General features: G+C 63.7%; 3 protein-coding genes across 3 annotated transcripts in view; 1 reads left to right on the top strand and 2 right to left on the bottom strand.

The window, feature by feature from the left end:
- Positions 1–298: 298 nt before the first annotated feature.
- Positions 299–5,325, bottom strand: MORN4 (MORN repeat containing 4). The gene is made up of 5 exons (XM_014959997.1): positions 5,217–5,325; positions 2,157–2,254; positions 1,913–2,027; positions 1,713–1,822; positions 299–1,556 (listed from the first exon to the last, which is right to left on the bottom strand). Exons 2-5 carry the CDS (start codon positions 2,221–2,223, stop codon positions 1,408–1,410), a joined length of 441 nt encoding a protein of 146 aa, XP_014815483.1. The 5' UTR covers positions 2,224–2,254; positions 5,217–5,325; the 3' UTR covers positions 299–1,407.
- Positions 4,533–13,844, top strand: PI4K2A (phosphatidylinositol 4-kinase type 2 alpha). Its single transcript, XM_014957467.1, has 10 exons — positions 4,533–5,224; positions 5,365–5,584; positions 8,572–8,772; positions 9,016–9,147; positions 9,234–9,387; positions 10,197–10,258; positions 10,702–10,801; positions 11,064–11,197; positions 12,077–12,136; positions 12,250–13,844. The coding sequence occupies exons 1-10, from the start codon at positions 4,533–4,535 to the stop codon at positions 12,409–12,411; spliced, it is 1,917 nt and encodes a 638-aa protein (XP_014812953.1). The 3' UTR covers positions 12,412–13,844.
- A 280-nt stretch (positions 13,845–14,124) lies between these two features.
- Positions 14,125–14,378, bottom strand: part of AVPI1 (arginine vasopressin induced 1) — a 642-nt gene continuing 388 nt past the window's right edge. Inside the window, 2 exon segments of the mRNA XM_014957456.1 lie at positions 14,125–14,185; positions 14,266–14,378. The exon segment at positions 14,266–14,378 is cut by the window's right edge and continues 4 nt beyond it. Coding sequence (XP_014812942.1) covers positions 14,125–14,185; positions 14,266–14,378 — 174 coding nt within the window.

Below are 14,378 nucleotides of genomic sequence, written 5' to 3'. Positions count from 1 at the left end.
CCCCGGGAGCCGGGGACGTGGTGGGGCCACTGGGATGTGGCCAGGAGAAACCCACCCCCCCCTCCTTCCTGCCCTGAGCAGAGCGGGCAGGGGGGATGCCCAACACCCCCCCGGCCACCTCTGCGTCCCCCACCAGCCCTCAGGATCCTGCCATCCCCACCTGGGAAGGAATGGATCCCGGGGCTGTGAGCCAGGAATAAACCCACTGTTTCCCCCCCCCCCGTGTCTGCAGTCCTGCCCGTGCACGCAGCCCCCCGCCCCAGTCCCTGCTCCTGGCAAAAAAGGACACAGCCCTGGGTGTTTGGCAACGTGGTTTACTCAGCTGAGGCCCATGCAGGCGGCAGCGCAAGGCAGGGTCACGGCAAGGCACGGGACCGGTGCGGGCACAGACTGGCAGGGGGGGCACGGCCCCTGCAGCCCACTCCCAGGCTGCGAGGGCTGCCGGGACCCCCGTGCCACGGCCAGCCTGACCCCACCGGGGGTGAAGGTGAGCACACAGCAGGGAGATGAAGGATGCATGCGGGGGGAGGGGGGTAAGACGGGGAGCCGTGTGCCCCCTGCCCACCCTCTCTGCCCCCTCACCATGCCCCTATCCCCTCCTCAGGCCCCCTGCTCCAGCCCTGCTCGTGCCCCTCATCCCAGGCTCTGGCTGAGCCTGCTCCTTGCTCGCCATCGCTCCTGCCTGCTCCCGGTGCGCAGCTGGCACAGGCCAGTCTGGGCATCCCCCCGACCCCCTTGGCAGGGATGCTGCTGCAGATGTCCCCTAGGGCAGTGGGTGGGCTGGATTGGCACAGGGATGAGGGGGGCACAGCCCCATCAGCTGGCCCCGAGAGCAGGCTGGGTCCTTTGGAGGCACCACGTCACCCTGCCCAAGGCAGGCCAGGGGATGGCCGGCGACCCGGAGCCGAGGGCACAGGCCAGGGGGTGCCCACCCTGCCTCAGGACCAGGGTAAGGGAAGAGAGCCAGGAGCTGCCCCTCTGCGGGCATGTGGTCCAGCCAGCAACCCACGGCCAAGGCACCCTGGCAGTGGGGTCAGGGCCCAGCCCCAGCCCCTACGCCCCAACTCTGTCCCCCGTGGCTGGCTGGCAGTCCCGGTGGGCTGCAGCCTTCCCAAGGGGGCAGAAGGGCTGGGCCCTGGCTGCTCCAGCGGGTGCCAGGGCTACAGTCAGAGAGAGAAGGCACCACGGCACTTGGGTGGAGAGCGGGGGGGCCCTGTCCCCCCACTGGCAGGGGTTCAGCGAGGGGGCTTGGTGTGGGCACCTGGCCCCGCCAAGGCTGGGCGGCCGGCAGGCAGAGGGCAGGGAGACACCCAGCGGTGTCACGTCCCCGGTCCCAGGGGAAGCGGGGCCAGCCAATGCCCAGTGTGGGGGTCCCCACCGCAGCGGGAGGGGGGACGCAGGGCATCGTCAAGCCATCAGGTTGTGGGCAGACTTGGAGGCGCCCTGGGCCCTCTGGATGATGGCCGGACACTTCTCCCGCCGCAGCAGCTTGTTGTTCTCGAAGAAGCCCTCGTTGCGGGGCACCCCGTGCGAGCCGTCGGGGAAGGTCAGGAGACCTGGGAAGGGAAGGGCCAGGAGTGATGGGATGGGGGAGCAGCACCCACCGGGGCTGGGGGGGCTGGAGGGACGGAGGAGGAGATGCCGGATGGGGGACGTGCTGAGCCGGGACCCCGCGGGGCTGTGGGTGCCACACTGCTCTGCCGGGCACTCACCAAAGCCATACACGCGCCCGCCTTTGAACTCGCCCTCAAAGGTCATGTTGTCGCAGCGGGTGAAGACGCCGACGCCGTTGAACTTGCCCTGGACAAACTCCCCCTCGTACCTGCGCGGGAGCAGCTCCTGAGGCAGCAGCTCCCCGGGGCAAGGGGGGGTGCCCAAGGTGGGGGTGCGTACATGGGGGTGCCATGCTCACCTGGAGCCGTCAGAGAAGGTGAGCACCCCGCAGCCGTGGAAGAGCCCGTTCTCAAAGTGCCCCACGTAAGCGGTGCCATCAGCGAAGGTCAGCTGCCCGACGCCGTGCCTGCGACCTAGGGGAGGACAGAAAATGGAGATGGATGGAGAGAGGCAGGGATTGCCCCAGCGTGGTGCTGGGCAGGGACGGGGGGGCTGCTGGGACCCCGGCGCAGGCAGCACCACCCCCTCCCACCCTGTCTCACCTTCCTTCCACTCGCCGCGGTACTCCTCGCCGTTGGAATAGGTGAAGGAGCCTTTGGTGAGGGTCATGGCGACAGCCTAAGGCAGCGCAGGACAGGAGCTGGCAGGGAGAGGGGCAGAGGGGGCTGCTGGGTGGGGGGCAGAGCCCAGGGTCATCCAGCACCCCCCACGTCCCCTCGGCTCACTGGGAGACACGGCTCTGCCCGGGGGATGGCTCTGCAGACGGCAGACGAGGAGGTGACCCCAGGAGCTCGGCCGCCCTGCCCTGCCTCTGAAACTCCAGCCGGCAGGTTCGGGTGTCTGCCCGCCCCACCGCAGGGCTCGGGGGCGACGTGAGCCCCTGGGGGGTCACAGCCCCGTGAAACGTGAGCGAGCAGATGAAGAGGAGCCCGGCCGGAGCTGGCTGCCTGCAGCCAGGCCCCCCGGCAGGACCTGGGTGTGGGGGGGTCCTCCCTTGCAGCAGGCTCAGGCCAGGGGCCAACCCGGGTCTGCTGGGGCAACCCAGGGAAGAAACAGGCATTTTGGAAAGGAGATACTTGCCAGGTTGTGCTCTTCAGAGAGCTTGTGGGGTTTCGAGTTCCAGCGTGGAGGACGAGCAGACGCAGCTCACCCCCCAGGGATGATGCAGCCACTCCTCCTCAGAGGGACAGCAGAGCGAGGAGCCCGGGGCTCCAGGGCTTTGCTCAGCCACCAAGGGTTTGCAAACCCGCCTGCGGTGACAGCAAGCAGCCCCCGGAGCCCTGCACACCCCCAGAGCTCTGCTGCCCAGCACAGCTCTCCCCAGCACCAGTACGGAGCTGGCCCTGCGGGCGGGCTGGGCACTGCCTCACTGGTGGCTCCGGGTGCAGCCCAGGCCGTGCCCGTGCTGGGAAGGGGGGTATCCCCGCTCCCAGAGGGGGTGTCCCTGCTGACAGGGGGCTGTGCATCCCTGGAGAGACGGGAGCTGAGCCACGCTAAGCGGGGAGCACCGCGGGGAACACGGCAAGGGCTTTGTGTCCAGAGGAGAAATGGCCCCGAGCCAAGCCCAGCGGTGACTGAACAGTGCTCTCTGCTGATGGGAGATACTGGGAGCTCAGCACCAGCTCCCCAGCCTGCCCAGCACCGCTGCGGGCACCTTCGGTGGCACCAGGAGGAGGAGAATGTGCTGCTGCGGGGCCGTTAGTGCCTGCTGCGGGGAGTGCCCCGACCTGCAGCTTCACCCAGCAGCGTGTGCCCTGTGAGCAACCCAGATGCCCAGCACCCGGACATCCCCCCACTGGCACCCACACACACCAGAACCCTGTGTGCACAGCACCCATGGCAAGCAGGGACGGCGCCACTCACACAGCTCTGAGCCCACCACCTGCCCAGGCCATGCACCCACGGGCTGGGGATGCACACAGGGTGAGGGGTGCAGGGCCCACGCACCCATGGGACACACACACACCCTGCCTGGTAGTGTGCCCAGAGGTGGGGACTGCACCCACTGATGGACACACTGATGGAGGCACACCTCACTGTGTCCATGCACCCACGGGTGATGTGTGCACACCCTGCCATGTCCATGCACCCACAGCTGAAGCATTCACACCCCACCGTGTCCATGCACCCACGGGTGATGTGTGCACACCCCGCTGTGTCCATGCACTCAGACTGACAGATGCACACCTGGCCGTGTCCCTGCACCCACGGGCAATGCAGGCACACCCCGCTGTGTCCATGCACCCACAGGTGATGTGTGCACACCCTGCCGTGTCCACGCACCCACAACTGATGGATGTACACCCTGCCATGTCCCTGCATCCTCGACTGACGGATGCATGCCCTGCTGTGTCCATGCACTCAGACTGACAGATGCACACCTGGCCGTGTCCCTGCACCCACGGGCAATGCAGGCACACCCCGCTGTGTCCATGCACCCACAGGTGATGTGTGCACACCCTGCCGTGTACCTGCATCCTCGACTGCCAGATGCATGCCCCTCTGTGTCCACACACTCAGACTGATGGACGCACACCCTGCCACATCCATGCACCCACGGCTGAAGGATTCACACCCCGCCGTGTCCATGCACCCACAGGTGATGTGTGCACCCCCTGCCGTGTCCATGCCCCCACAGGCGATGCAGGCACCCCCCGCCGTGTCCACACACCCACCGGCGATGCAGGCACACCCCGCTGTGTCCATGCACTCAGACTGACAGATGCACACCCTGCCGTGTCCATGCACCCACGGCTGAAGGATTCACACCCCGCCGTGTCCACACACCCACAGGCGATGCAGGCACACCCCGCCGTGTCCATGCACCCACAGGTGATGTGTGCACACCCTGCCGTGTCCCTGCATCGACAATTGATGGATGCATGCCCCTCTGTGTCCACGCACTCAGACTGATGGACATGCACCCTGCCACGTCCATGCACCCGCAGCTGAAGGATTCACACCCCGCCGTGTCCATGCACCCACGGGTGATGTGTGCACACCCCGCTGTGTCCATGCACCCACAGGCGATGCAGGCACACCCCACCATGTCCATGCACCCATGGCTGAAGGATTCACACCTCGCCGTGTCCATGCACCCACGGCTGATGTGTGCACACCCTGCTGTGTCCATGCACCCACGGGCAATGCAGGCACACCCCACCATGTCCATGCACCCACGGTTGAACCATTCACACCCCACTGTGTCCACGCACCCATGGGTGATGGATGCATGCCCCATCGTGTCCACGCACCCACAGTCGATGCAGGCACACCCTGCCGTGTCCATGTACCCATGGCTGAAGGATGCACACCCTGCTGTGTCCATGCACCCACGGCTGAAGCATTCACACCCCACCGTGTCCATGCACCCACGGGTGATGCAGGCACACCCTGCCATGTCCACGCACCCACAGCTGATGTGTGCACCCCCCACCATGTCCATGCACCCATGGCTGAAGGACGCACGCCCCGCCGTGCCCATGCACCCACGGGCGGCGGACGCACGCCCCCTCCCCGGGACACCTGTGGCGGTGCCCGCAGGCCCGGTGCCTGCCCCAGGGGCGGTGCGGGCGGCGCAGGGACCCGCGGCCCGCGCTCACCTGGCTCGGCGCTGCCCACCCGCACCGCTCCCCAGGGCTGTCCCGCCGAGGGGCGGCGGCACGGCCACCTCCCCTGCCAGTCCCCCGCCCGCCGGGCGCTGCCATGCCGCCAGTCTCCATCCGCGCCTGCCGTTGGCTGACTCCGCAGCGACCGCCAGCAAGACGGCCGCTCATTGGCCAGCCTCCCGGCACGCCCTCGCCGCCCGCCATCTTTGTGGGCGGTGCAGCGGGAGCGGAATGACTTCCCCGAGGACCCCGAGTTCGCCGAGGTGGTGCGGCGGGCCGAGCTGGCCAGCGAGCGCGGCATCTTCCCCGAGCGCATCTCGCAGGGCTCCAGCGGCAGCTACTTCGTCAAGGACCCGCAGGGGGTGAGCCGGCCCGGCGTGGCCGTCCCGGGGGGGGAGCTGGGGATGCCGGCCCGGGGGTGGCCGGGGGCTGGTAGGAGCGGCTGGAGCCGCCCTGGGCTTCCCCGGGGAGAAATGGAGTGGGAGCAGCAGCGGGCGCAGGGGACAGCCGTGTCCAGGTGCTGCTTCAGCCTCTCCTGTGGCTCATCCTCTCCCCCAGGGCTGCATCAGCATCTCTTGGCCACGGTCAGCATCTCCTGACCACGGTGACTCCAGGGCTGCCGCTTTTGAGAGCTGAGCTGTTTTTTGGCCTGCGAGCCGCCTCCCCTGTGGCTGGGCGGCTGATGTAACCCAGGAGAAGTCCCTGGCTGTTGTAGCCGGTCGCCATCGATCCGGTCAGCAGGGCTCCAGCCGCCTCCACGCCGCTGGCTGGATGAGTGTGCAGCACAGGGCGGCTTGTCTCGTGACCTGCGGTGCCCAGCCCAATTACTTGAGCTGTTGCTGCTTCCCGTGACTCCCTTTGCTGCGTGTGTGCCGGGATGCTTCCGGGAAAGCAGGAGGACTGGGCTCACTGCTCTCTGGTGTGCCCTACTTTTCCTGCCCCGGTGGGGTACGGTACCTGGGAACTGTGGTGGGCAGACGTCCCATCTGAGCTGGGGGACTGTGGGGCAACACACACTTCTGCCTTTGCACTCCCTATCATTGCCCAATATGAGACGTGGTGTCGCTGGGGTGGGTGACTGGATGAGCTGCCCTGGGGGTGGCCGGGCAGAGGCTGCCTGGCTGTAGAAGGTCTGAACCTGGCATTTCACTGAATTTCACTGAATTTTAGAGTTGGAAGGGACCATAGAGATCATCTAGTCCAACTCCCCTGCTGAAGCAGGATTGCCTAGAGCTTGTCAGAGCATGTTACTCAGGAGCATCCAGGCGGGTCTTGAAAATCTCCAAGGAAGGGGACTCCACCCCCTCCCTGGGCAGCCTGTTCCAGGGCTCTGTCACCCTCACCATGAAGAAGTTTCTCCTCATATTTGAGTGGAACCTCTTCTGTTCCAACTTGTGCCCGTTGCCCCTCGTCCTCTCACTGGGAACCACTGAAAAGAGCCTGGCTCCCTCCTCCTTCAACCCTCCCTTGAGATACTTGTAGGCATTGATAAGGTCTCCCCTCAGCCTTCTCTTCTCCAGACTAAAGAGTCCCAGCTCTCTCAGTCTCTCCTCATAAGGGTGGTAGAGGATGTGTGCGAGGAGCCAAAGTCCTTGTAGTCCTGGCCGTGTCACCTGGCAGGTTCCCTGGCCTGCCCTGCCCTCAGCGAGTGTGGTGTGTGTCTAGTGTCTGTGACTTGCTGCCCAGGGTCACCAAAATCTCCCCAGTGCTGGCACAGGAGGGAGCGCAGAGCATTGCTGTTGTGGGCAGGGGGTAAGCACACCAGGGGAAAAACTTCTCACTTGTGTCTGCTTCCCTGTGGGCTGCCAGGGCCCGAGCTGCCCTAGCCAGGATGTACTCCCAGCCCTGGCAGCTGCAGTCATCCCAAGTGGTGGTTGTGCCTCTGGGCTGGCCCAGTTCCCTCTGCCCTGCTGCTGGTGCCAGGCAGACCTGTTTTCCCTGCCAGTGCTGCTCCCAGCACGAGTCTGTCTCACAGGGGATGCTGTGCTGCCCGGCCTCTGGCCCTGGCTCCCACACTGTCCCTGCCCGGCTGGGCCTTGCTCAACTGAACCGGCTCCATGGCACACGGGGCTCCGTGCTGCCAGAGCCCCAGAAAAGCCTCTTGCAGGCTCAAACCCAAGGACGTGTTGGCAGTTGTGTGCCTCTGCATGGGGCTGATGAGGGTATTGCCTTCCTGCCTGCTCAGGGGAAGTGACTTATCTGTGTGATCTGGGGATTGCTGAAATACTCCTGTTCCCTCGAACCCATCCTCTTCCTGGTGGACAAAACCTTGCTTCTGCCTGCTCTGGGCTGGCTTCTGGCCCCCGGCAGAGTGAGATTGCTCTGGGGTTTCCCACTGAGGTGCTGGGATGCATGTCCCACTTCCACATTGTGCATTAGCTCGGCTTGGGGAAGTGGCACCCACTCAGGCTGGGGGGGTTTCCCACTGAGGTGCTGGGATGCATGTCCCACTTCCACATTAGTGGCACCCACTCAGGCTGGGCCTGGTGCCAGCCATGGGGCTGGTTGCATGTGCTGCTGAGTCACCTCAGAGCGGGGGTTGCCAGCCTGGAGCTGCTCTGCAGCCCCCCAGGGATGCCTGGCACATGGGGGCAGGTGGCCTTGCTCCTTGCCCTGGCCCTTGTCTCAGCTGTGTGGCTTGGCAATGCTGGCTTGGTGGCGGTGTAGCACCTAGTACGAGTCTTCTGTGCCCTCTGCAGCAGTGGGGCACCTGTGTTGGTGTCCCTGCTGTTGGGCTGTGCTGCTGGTACCAGCTGGTGCCCAGTTTGGAACTGCTTGTGCCTGCTTGCCCACGGTGTATGCAGAGAGCCGGCCTCTCTGCCATCCCTAGCTGGGCCCCCCAGCACAAAGCCTGGGGCTCCTCGGGGGTCCTCCAGCTGCTCGGCTCTTCTGGTGCCTTTTCCTCTGGTTGGTTTGGGATCAGCTCCATCCAATGGATTTTGAAGCCAGGGCAGGGATCGCTATTCCCCTCCCTCTCCCGTGTGGAGGTAACGAGCAGCAGTGAGCAGTAACTCTCCCAGCCATCCAAAGGTCGCTGAGATGGGACTGGAATGTTTACCAGGGGACAGCATCATCACTGGTGTCTTTTGGGACAAGAAAGGTTGTTTCCAAGTGCCTGAGCTGGGTATGAAGGTCTTTGGGCAGCACCCTGCTCTCGTGGGACAGGACACTGGCTGGGAAAGGGTCCCTCCCAGCTCTTGCCTTACCTCTTTCCCAGAAGCTGGTTATTGCCCTGGTGAGGGGTGGTTTTGGGCCTGTTTGTGTGTGTCCCCAGTGTGGGCTGGCTCGGGGGGAATTGTCCTGACTCTGCCAACTGCCTTGAGTCAGCCCTCCTCTCTCCTCCTCACAGAAAATCATCGGTGTCTTCAAGCCCAAGAATGAGGAGCCTTACGGGCAGCTGAACCCCAAGTGGACCAAGTGGCTGCAGAAGCTGTGCTGCCCGTGCTGCTTTGGGAGAGACTGCCTTGTCCTCAACCAGGGCTACCTGTCGGAGGCGGGTGCCAGCCTGGTGGACCAGAAACTGGAACTCAACATCGTTCCTCGCACGAAGGTGAGGGGACAGCTGCTGGGATCTCATCCTGGGGAGGCTTTCGTGTGCACAGCTCTGCTTGCACCTTGTCTTGGGGCACTGCTGACCTCGGAGATGTTGTGCTGAGAGCTCCAGACCAGGACTGCTGTTGCTCAAGCCTTGTGCTGGGCAGAGCTATGGGAAATGTGGTGTCTTGGTTTTAGCAGCCAGTCCTGTGACAGTTGCCAGGTGTCCCTGCTGACGTCTGCCCTCCTGTCCCCCCAGGTGGTGTATTTGGCCAGTGAGACCTTTAACTACAGTGCCATCGACAGGGTAAAGTCCAGGGGAAAAAGGCTGGCTCTGGAGAAGGTGCCGAAAGTTGGCCAGCGCTTCAACCGCATCGGGCTGCCGCCCAAGGTAGGGCTGCCGGCCTCTGCGCGTGGCTGTCACTGTTTCTCCCTCCTCTGTGCCCCCCCCTGTAACGCAGCCTCTCCTCGCCTCAGGTGGGCTCCTTCCAGCTCTTTGTGGAAGGCTACAAGGATGCTGACTACTGGCTGCGACGGTTTGAAGCCGAGCCGCTCCCGGAGAACACCAACCGGCAGCTGCTGCTGCAGTTCGAGCGGCTGGTGGTGCTGGACTACATCATCAGGAACACAGGTAGGGCCACCTGCTTGGTGTGGGACACTGCCCGCTCCTTCACGTCCTGCCAGACAGGGGAGGGAGGCAGGGGCTTGACATCTCTCAATGGCTTCAAGCTCCAACAGGGGAGGTCTAGATTGAACATTAGGAAAGAATTTTTCACCCAAAGAGTGGTCGGGCATTGGAACAGGCTGCCCAGGGAGGGGGTGGAGTCCCCATCCCTGGCTGTGTTTAAGGGCCGTTTAGATGCAGTGCTGAGGGACATGGTGTAGGGGAGGACTATGTAGAGTAGGGGAGATGGTTGGACTCGATGATCCCAAGGGTCTCTTCCAACCTAGACGATTCTATGATCTCTTCCCGGCCCCCAAAACTCCTCTCAACACCACTTGGTTGCTGCCAGGTGGGTAGAGGGCAGCTGCTGTGGGTGCCCACCAGCGTGGCCGTGCTCTGGCTGCTGGCCTGCATTCTGGGAGATCTGAGTTCACCACCGTGCTGGGGTGAAAGTTTGCCAGCTGCGAGGACCCGGGGACATCTGGAGATGCAGCATCTGTGCCCCTGTGTCCCATTTCATGCTGGGCTTCTGAGTTCCTGCCGAGCTGGTAGGGTTTGGGGTAGCACTCTGGGGCTTGCGGGCTGACCTTGCTCTCCAGAGCTGGTTGTGTGGGGGTTGATGTGGCTTCCCAGACCTGCAGGAAGTTTGTGGGCTCTGGGATAGAGTTTGGGCCCAAAACTGGTGTGTCTCACTTTGGGATCAGAGGAGTAACCTTCTGCTCAGCGTGGTGCAGGCAGGCCCTGGCACTGACACAGCTGCTTTTATCTCCCTGCAGATCGGGGCAATGACAACTGGCTCATTAAGTACGACTGTCCCCTGGACAGCGCGGGCGTGAGGGTGAGTGGTTCTTCCTGGGGGGCTCCACGGGGCACTCTGTTCCTGCAGCCTGCCTGCCTGCAGCAGAGCTGGGATTTCCCAGCTGACCTGGGTTCCTGAGCGCACGGAGGCCGGATATTTTGCCTCTTGGGCCTTTTTCTTGCCCTCTGCGTTGGTGGTTTGTGGCCTAGTGGGACTTTGTGAGGATGCAGCTGGGCTCTATGGGGGAAACTGGTGTTGCTGGTCCTGTCCGTCCTTGGGGTGAGGCCTGGCAGAGGGAGAAGCTTTGTCCCCTTCCCATGCAAAGCAGACAGTGTTTCCCTGTGGACACGAGGCCATGGTGAGAGGCTGCTGTACCTCTGCGGTAGCCAGGGCAAAGATCCTGGCAGTGGGGCTGCAGGAGGTGGGAGAAGGACTGTTCCTGCTGGGGAAGCCTCCTTGTGACATGCTCTGCTTCCTTCCAGGACAGTGACTGGGTAGTGGTGAAGGAGCCCATCATCAAGCTGGCTGCTATAGACAACGGTTTGGCCTTTCCCTTGAAACACCCGGACTCCTGGAGAGCATGTGAGTCCCTCGGGCTGTGCCAGGGCACCCTGGCGAGCTGTACAACTCTGCACCTGGGTATCTTCCTCAAGGGCTGTAGAGGAGAGGGCTAGGGCTGTCCCTCTGCAAACCTTCTGGGTTCACAGGCAGCTCCACCTCAGCAGAAGCTGTAGGAAGTGGGTGCTGGACCCTTTGTCCCAGATGCAGGTGATCTGGCACACAGGGGCATGTGGCACCATCGTTTGCCTTCCCCAGACCTAATGTCTCGTGCTTTTTCTCACAGATCCATTCTACTGGGCATGGCTGCCCCAAGCCAAAATCCCCTTTTCACAGGAGATCAAGGACCTGATTCTTCCCAAGATCTCGGACCCCAACTTTGTCAAAGACCTGGAGGAAGACCTGTATGAGCTGTTCAAGGTGAGCAGAGGAAGTGGGTGAGGATGGCTTTGGAGAAAGAAAAGTGGGGGTGGTGTTGGGGACCTCCCTGTCAAGGCTGCAGGGGGCAGAAAGGCGGCCAAGCCCCTGACAGTTTCTGGGCTGAGCCATTCCAGGGTCATCCCTGCACTCTGCGAGTGCAGAGGAGGGCAACGAAGCTGGTGAGGGGGCTGGAAAACAAATCGTATGAGGAGCGGCTGAGGGAGCTGGGACTGTTTAGTGTGAGGAAGAGGAGGCTGAGGGGAGCCCTCATCCCTCTGTACAACTTCTGGACAGGACACTGTAGAGAGGTTGGTGCTGGTCTCTTCTCACAGGTAATTAGTGACAGAACGAGAGGGAACGGCTTCAAGCTCCAACAGGGGAGGGTTAGACTGAACATTAGGAAAGAATTTTTCACCGAAAGAGTGGTCGGGCATTGGAACAGGCTGCCCAGGGAGGGGGGGGAGTCCCCATCCCTGGCTGTGTTTAAGGGCCGCTTAGATGCAGTGCTGAAGGACATGGTGTAGGGGAGGACTTTGTAGAGTAGGGGAGATGGTTGGACTCCATGATCCCAAGGGGCTCTTCCAACCTGAATGATTCTATGATGCTATGATCCCTTTGCCGGGAGCTGAAGATTCAGTGTGGGGAGAAGCAGGAAACCCGTGGGACAGGAGGACAGAGGCCTGCTTGGGGAACAGGCATCTCTCGCACAACGATTCTATGATTCTATGATCCCTTTGCCGGGAGCTGAAGATTCGGTGTGGGGAGAAGCAGGAAACCGGTGGGACAGGAGGACAGAGGCTTGCTCGGGGAACAGGCATCTCTTGCACGTTGTGGGGCAGCAGGTGGATCCCAGCGTGTTCTCTGCTCTCTGTCTTGCAGAAGGACCCTGGCTTTGACAGGGGACAGTTTCACAAGCAGATTGCTGTCATGAGAGGCCAGGTAAGCTGTGTGGAGGGAAGGCAGACCCCTCCTGTGTGGCAGGAGGGATGTGGGGTGGAGGCTCCCTGTCGCTCTGGCGGGGCAGCTCAGGGTTGCTCTGTTGTGCCGCACAGATCCTGAACCTGACCCAGGCGCTGAAGGACGGGAAGAGCCCCCTCCACCTGGTTCAGATGCCGCCTGTGATTGTGGAAACGGCGCGTTCCCACCAGCGCAGCACCAGCGAGTCCTACACGCAGAGCTTCCAGAGCAGGAAGCCCTTCTTCTCATGGTGGTAGCTGTGGGAGCTGCGGGCAGGGCTTGGCCGCCTTGGACTAGTGCTGCGAGAGGAGCTGGGCCACCACTGGCTCCTGGGGCTGGGACTCGACCCGCTGGGGAGAGCGAGCAGGTGCAGCTGGAGGAACCTGCAGCTGAACTGGAGGAGCCAGGCAGGTCGGGCACTGTCTGTCCCCAGCTCTGCTGGAGCTCGGTGCCCTGCCTCGGGGGGGAGAGCCCAGGGGGGTGGTGTGGGAATCCACCGGGAGCCCGTGGCGTGGCTGGGACCCTGCCCCTGCTTCCCTCCTTCCCTCCCTCGGCCTGCATGCGGTTCTGAGCACCCCCCTGGGGCTGGGGTGAGCAGGCTGCCCGGGTCAGGATCCACACAGCCCTTTACAACCCCTCGCTGGGGCTTTTCTTCCGCACCGTGCTGGCTGCTGGGCCGGGAAGGCCTGTAATGGGTTCTCCTCCCTCCCTTTCCCCGAGGGTGTGCTGTGCTCCTCCTCCACTGCCCCTCCTCTGCCCCAACCCCGTGCACGCTGCTTTCCTCAGGGGGAGTTCCTGCTGGTGCAGCAGGGACCGCAACGAACGGCTGTTCTCTGGCTGGGGGCTGGAGGAGGGGACGGGAGGGACAACTCCCAGGGCTGGCTGTGGTGCGTTTAGACACTAAGGGGGAGAGGTGCTGGCTTGTCCTTGCGAAGAGCGGGTGGCTCTGGGAGGAGCTGCAGAGTGGTGCCTCCTTCTGTGGGAGCCCCCAACAGCTGGAAAGGGCTGAGGGTGGGTGCAAGTGGCCTGTCCCTCTTCTTCTGTCCCAGCCCACCCCTCCTGCCAGGTCTCTGTGGCTGCTCTTGCTTGGCTTTTGCCCCTGCTCCCAGCAAGCTCCCTGGCTGCTGTGCAGCCAGCGTGGTGCCAGGTCTGTGCCTAGGGTCCCCCTTGAGGGGCAGGGGGCTGCTGGGAAGGGTGAAGGGCTGGAGGGGGCTCTTCTGCTGCGTGGGTGGGAGGTGTGATGGGAGCACGGAGCGTGGGCTCCCGGTGGCTCTGGTGCTGACAATCTCCCAGGCCTGCCATGGGTGGGTGAGGTGGTGTGCCCCCCTCTCCCCAGGGGCTGCCCAGCTTGTGTTGTATCAAACGGTACCAGGGCTGCTGCCTGCTCTGCTTGGCCTTGAGCTGCACCTTCTCCTGCTGCCGGGGGAAGCCGGTGGTGGGTCTCGCTGTCCTGTCAGCCCATCTCTGGGGGTCGGGGGGGGGAATGAAGGTGGGTTGGGGCTCTGCTGCTTGAGCCTGGGAGAGGGGAGAGCAGCTCCCTCGTCTCCTGGGTAGGGAGGGGGGCTCAGCACTGGCTGTGCAAGCACAGGGTGGGCAGCAGGGAGATCCCCAGCCAGGCCCAGCTGCATCTCCAACTGACCCAAAATGTATTGTTCTAATGCACTGTAGAAATGTATGTAATGTATTTAAATCATACGACTGTGTGTTCATGTCTGAGCTGCCCTGCAGCCGCCTGCCTGTACCCCAGCACCTGAGAGGGGGTTAGGGCCATTCCCTCGCACTGGTTCCAGTACAACAGCCCAGACTCGGGTCCTGCAGCCCGGGGGGAAGGCCGGGGGGGGGGCAGGACGCAGCCAGAGCCTCACGCAGCCACCACCGACCACCCTTTATTAACCCTTGCCCTCAGTCCAGTACGTGTAGTGTCCTCGGAGAGCCCGGCTGTCCCGGTGCCGGCAGCCCGGTAGCCCCGGCTACGTGGCCCCCGAGGGCTCCTCGTTCCCGCAGCCGCCCTCCGGCTCCTTCTCCTCGATCCTGCGGGGAAGAGGCCCGTGTTAGCGGCGCGTCCCGCCCGCCCTTCCCTCGTCCCACCGGTTCTCCCGGCCCGCACCTACCGCAGCCGGCCGAAGCCCCGCAGCCCCACCATTCCGCCGCCGGGCTGGGCCGGTCGCCGCCGCCTCCGGAGCCGCCGTAGGGCCCGGGCCATGCGCCGTTGGCCCGCGTACCG

The sequence above is a fragment of the Calidris pugnax genome, unplaced genomic scaffold (genome assembly GCF_001431845.1).
Source record: "Calidris pugnax isolate Ruff unplaced genomic scaffold, ASM143184v1 scaffold4, whole genome shotgun sequence".
In the NCBI taxonomy this organism is placed as follows: domain Eukaryota; kingdom Metazoa; phylum Chordata; class Aves; order Charadriiformes; family Scolopacidae; genus Calidris; species Calidris pugnax.
This window is presented reverse-complemented; position numbering and strand designations above follow the sequence as displayed.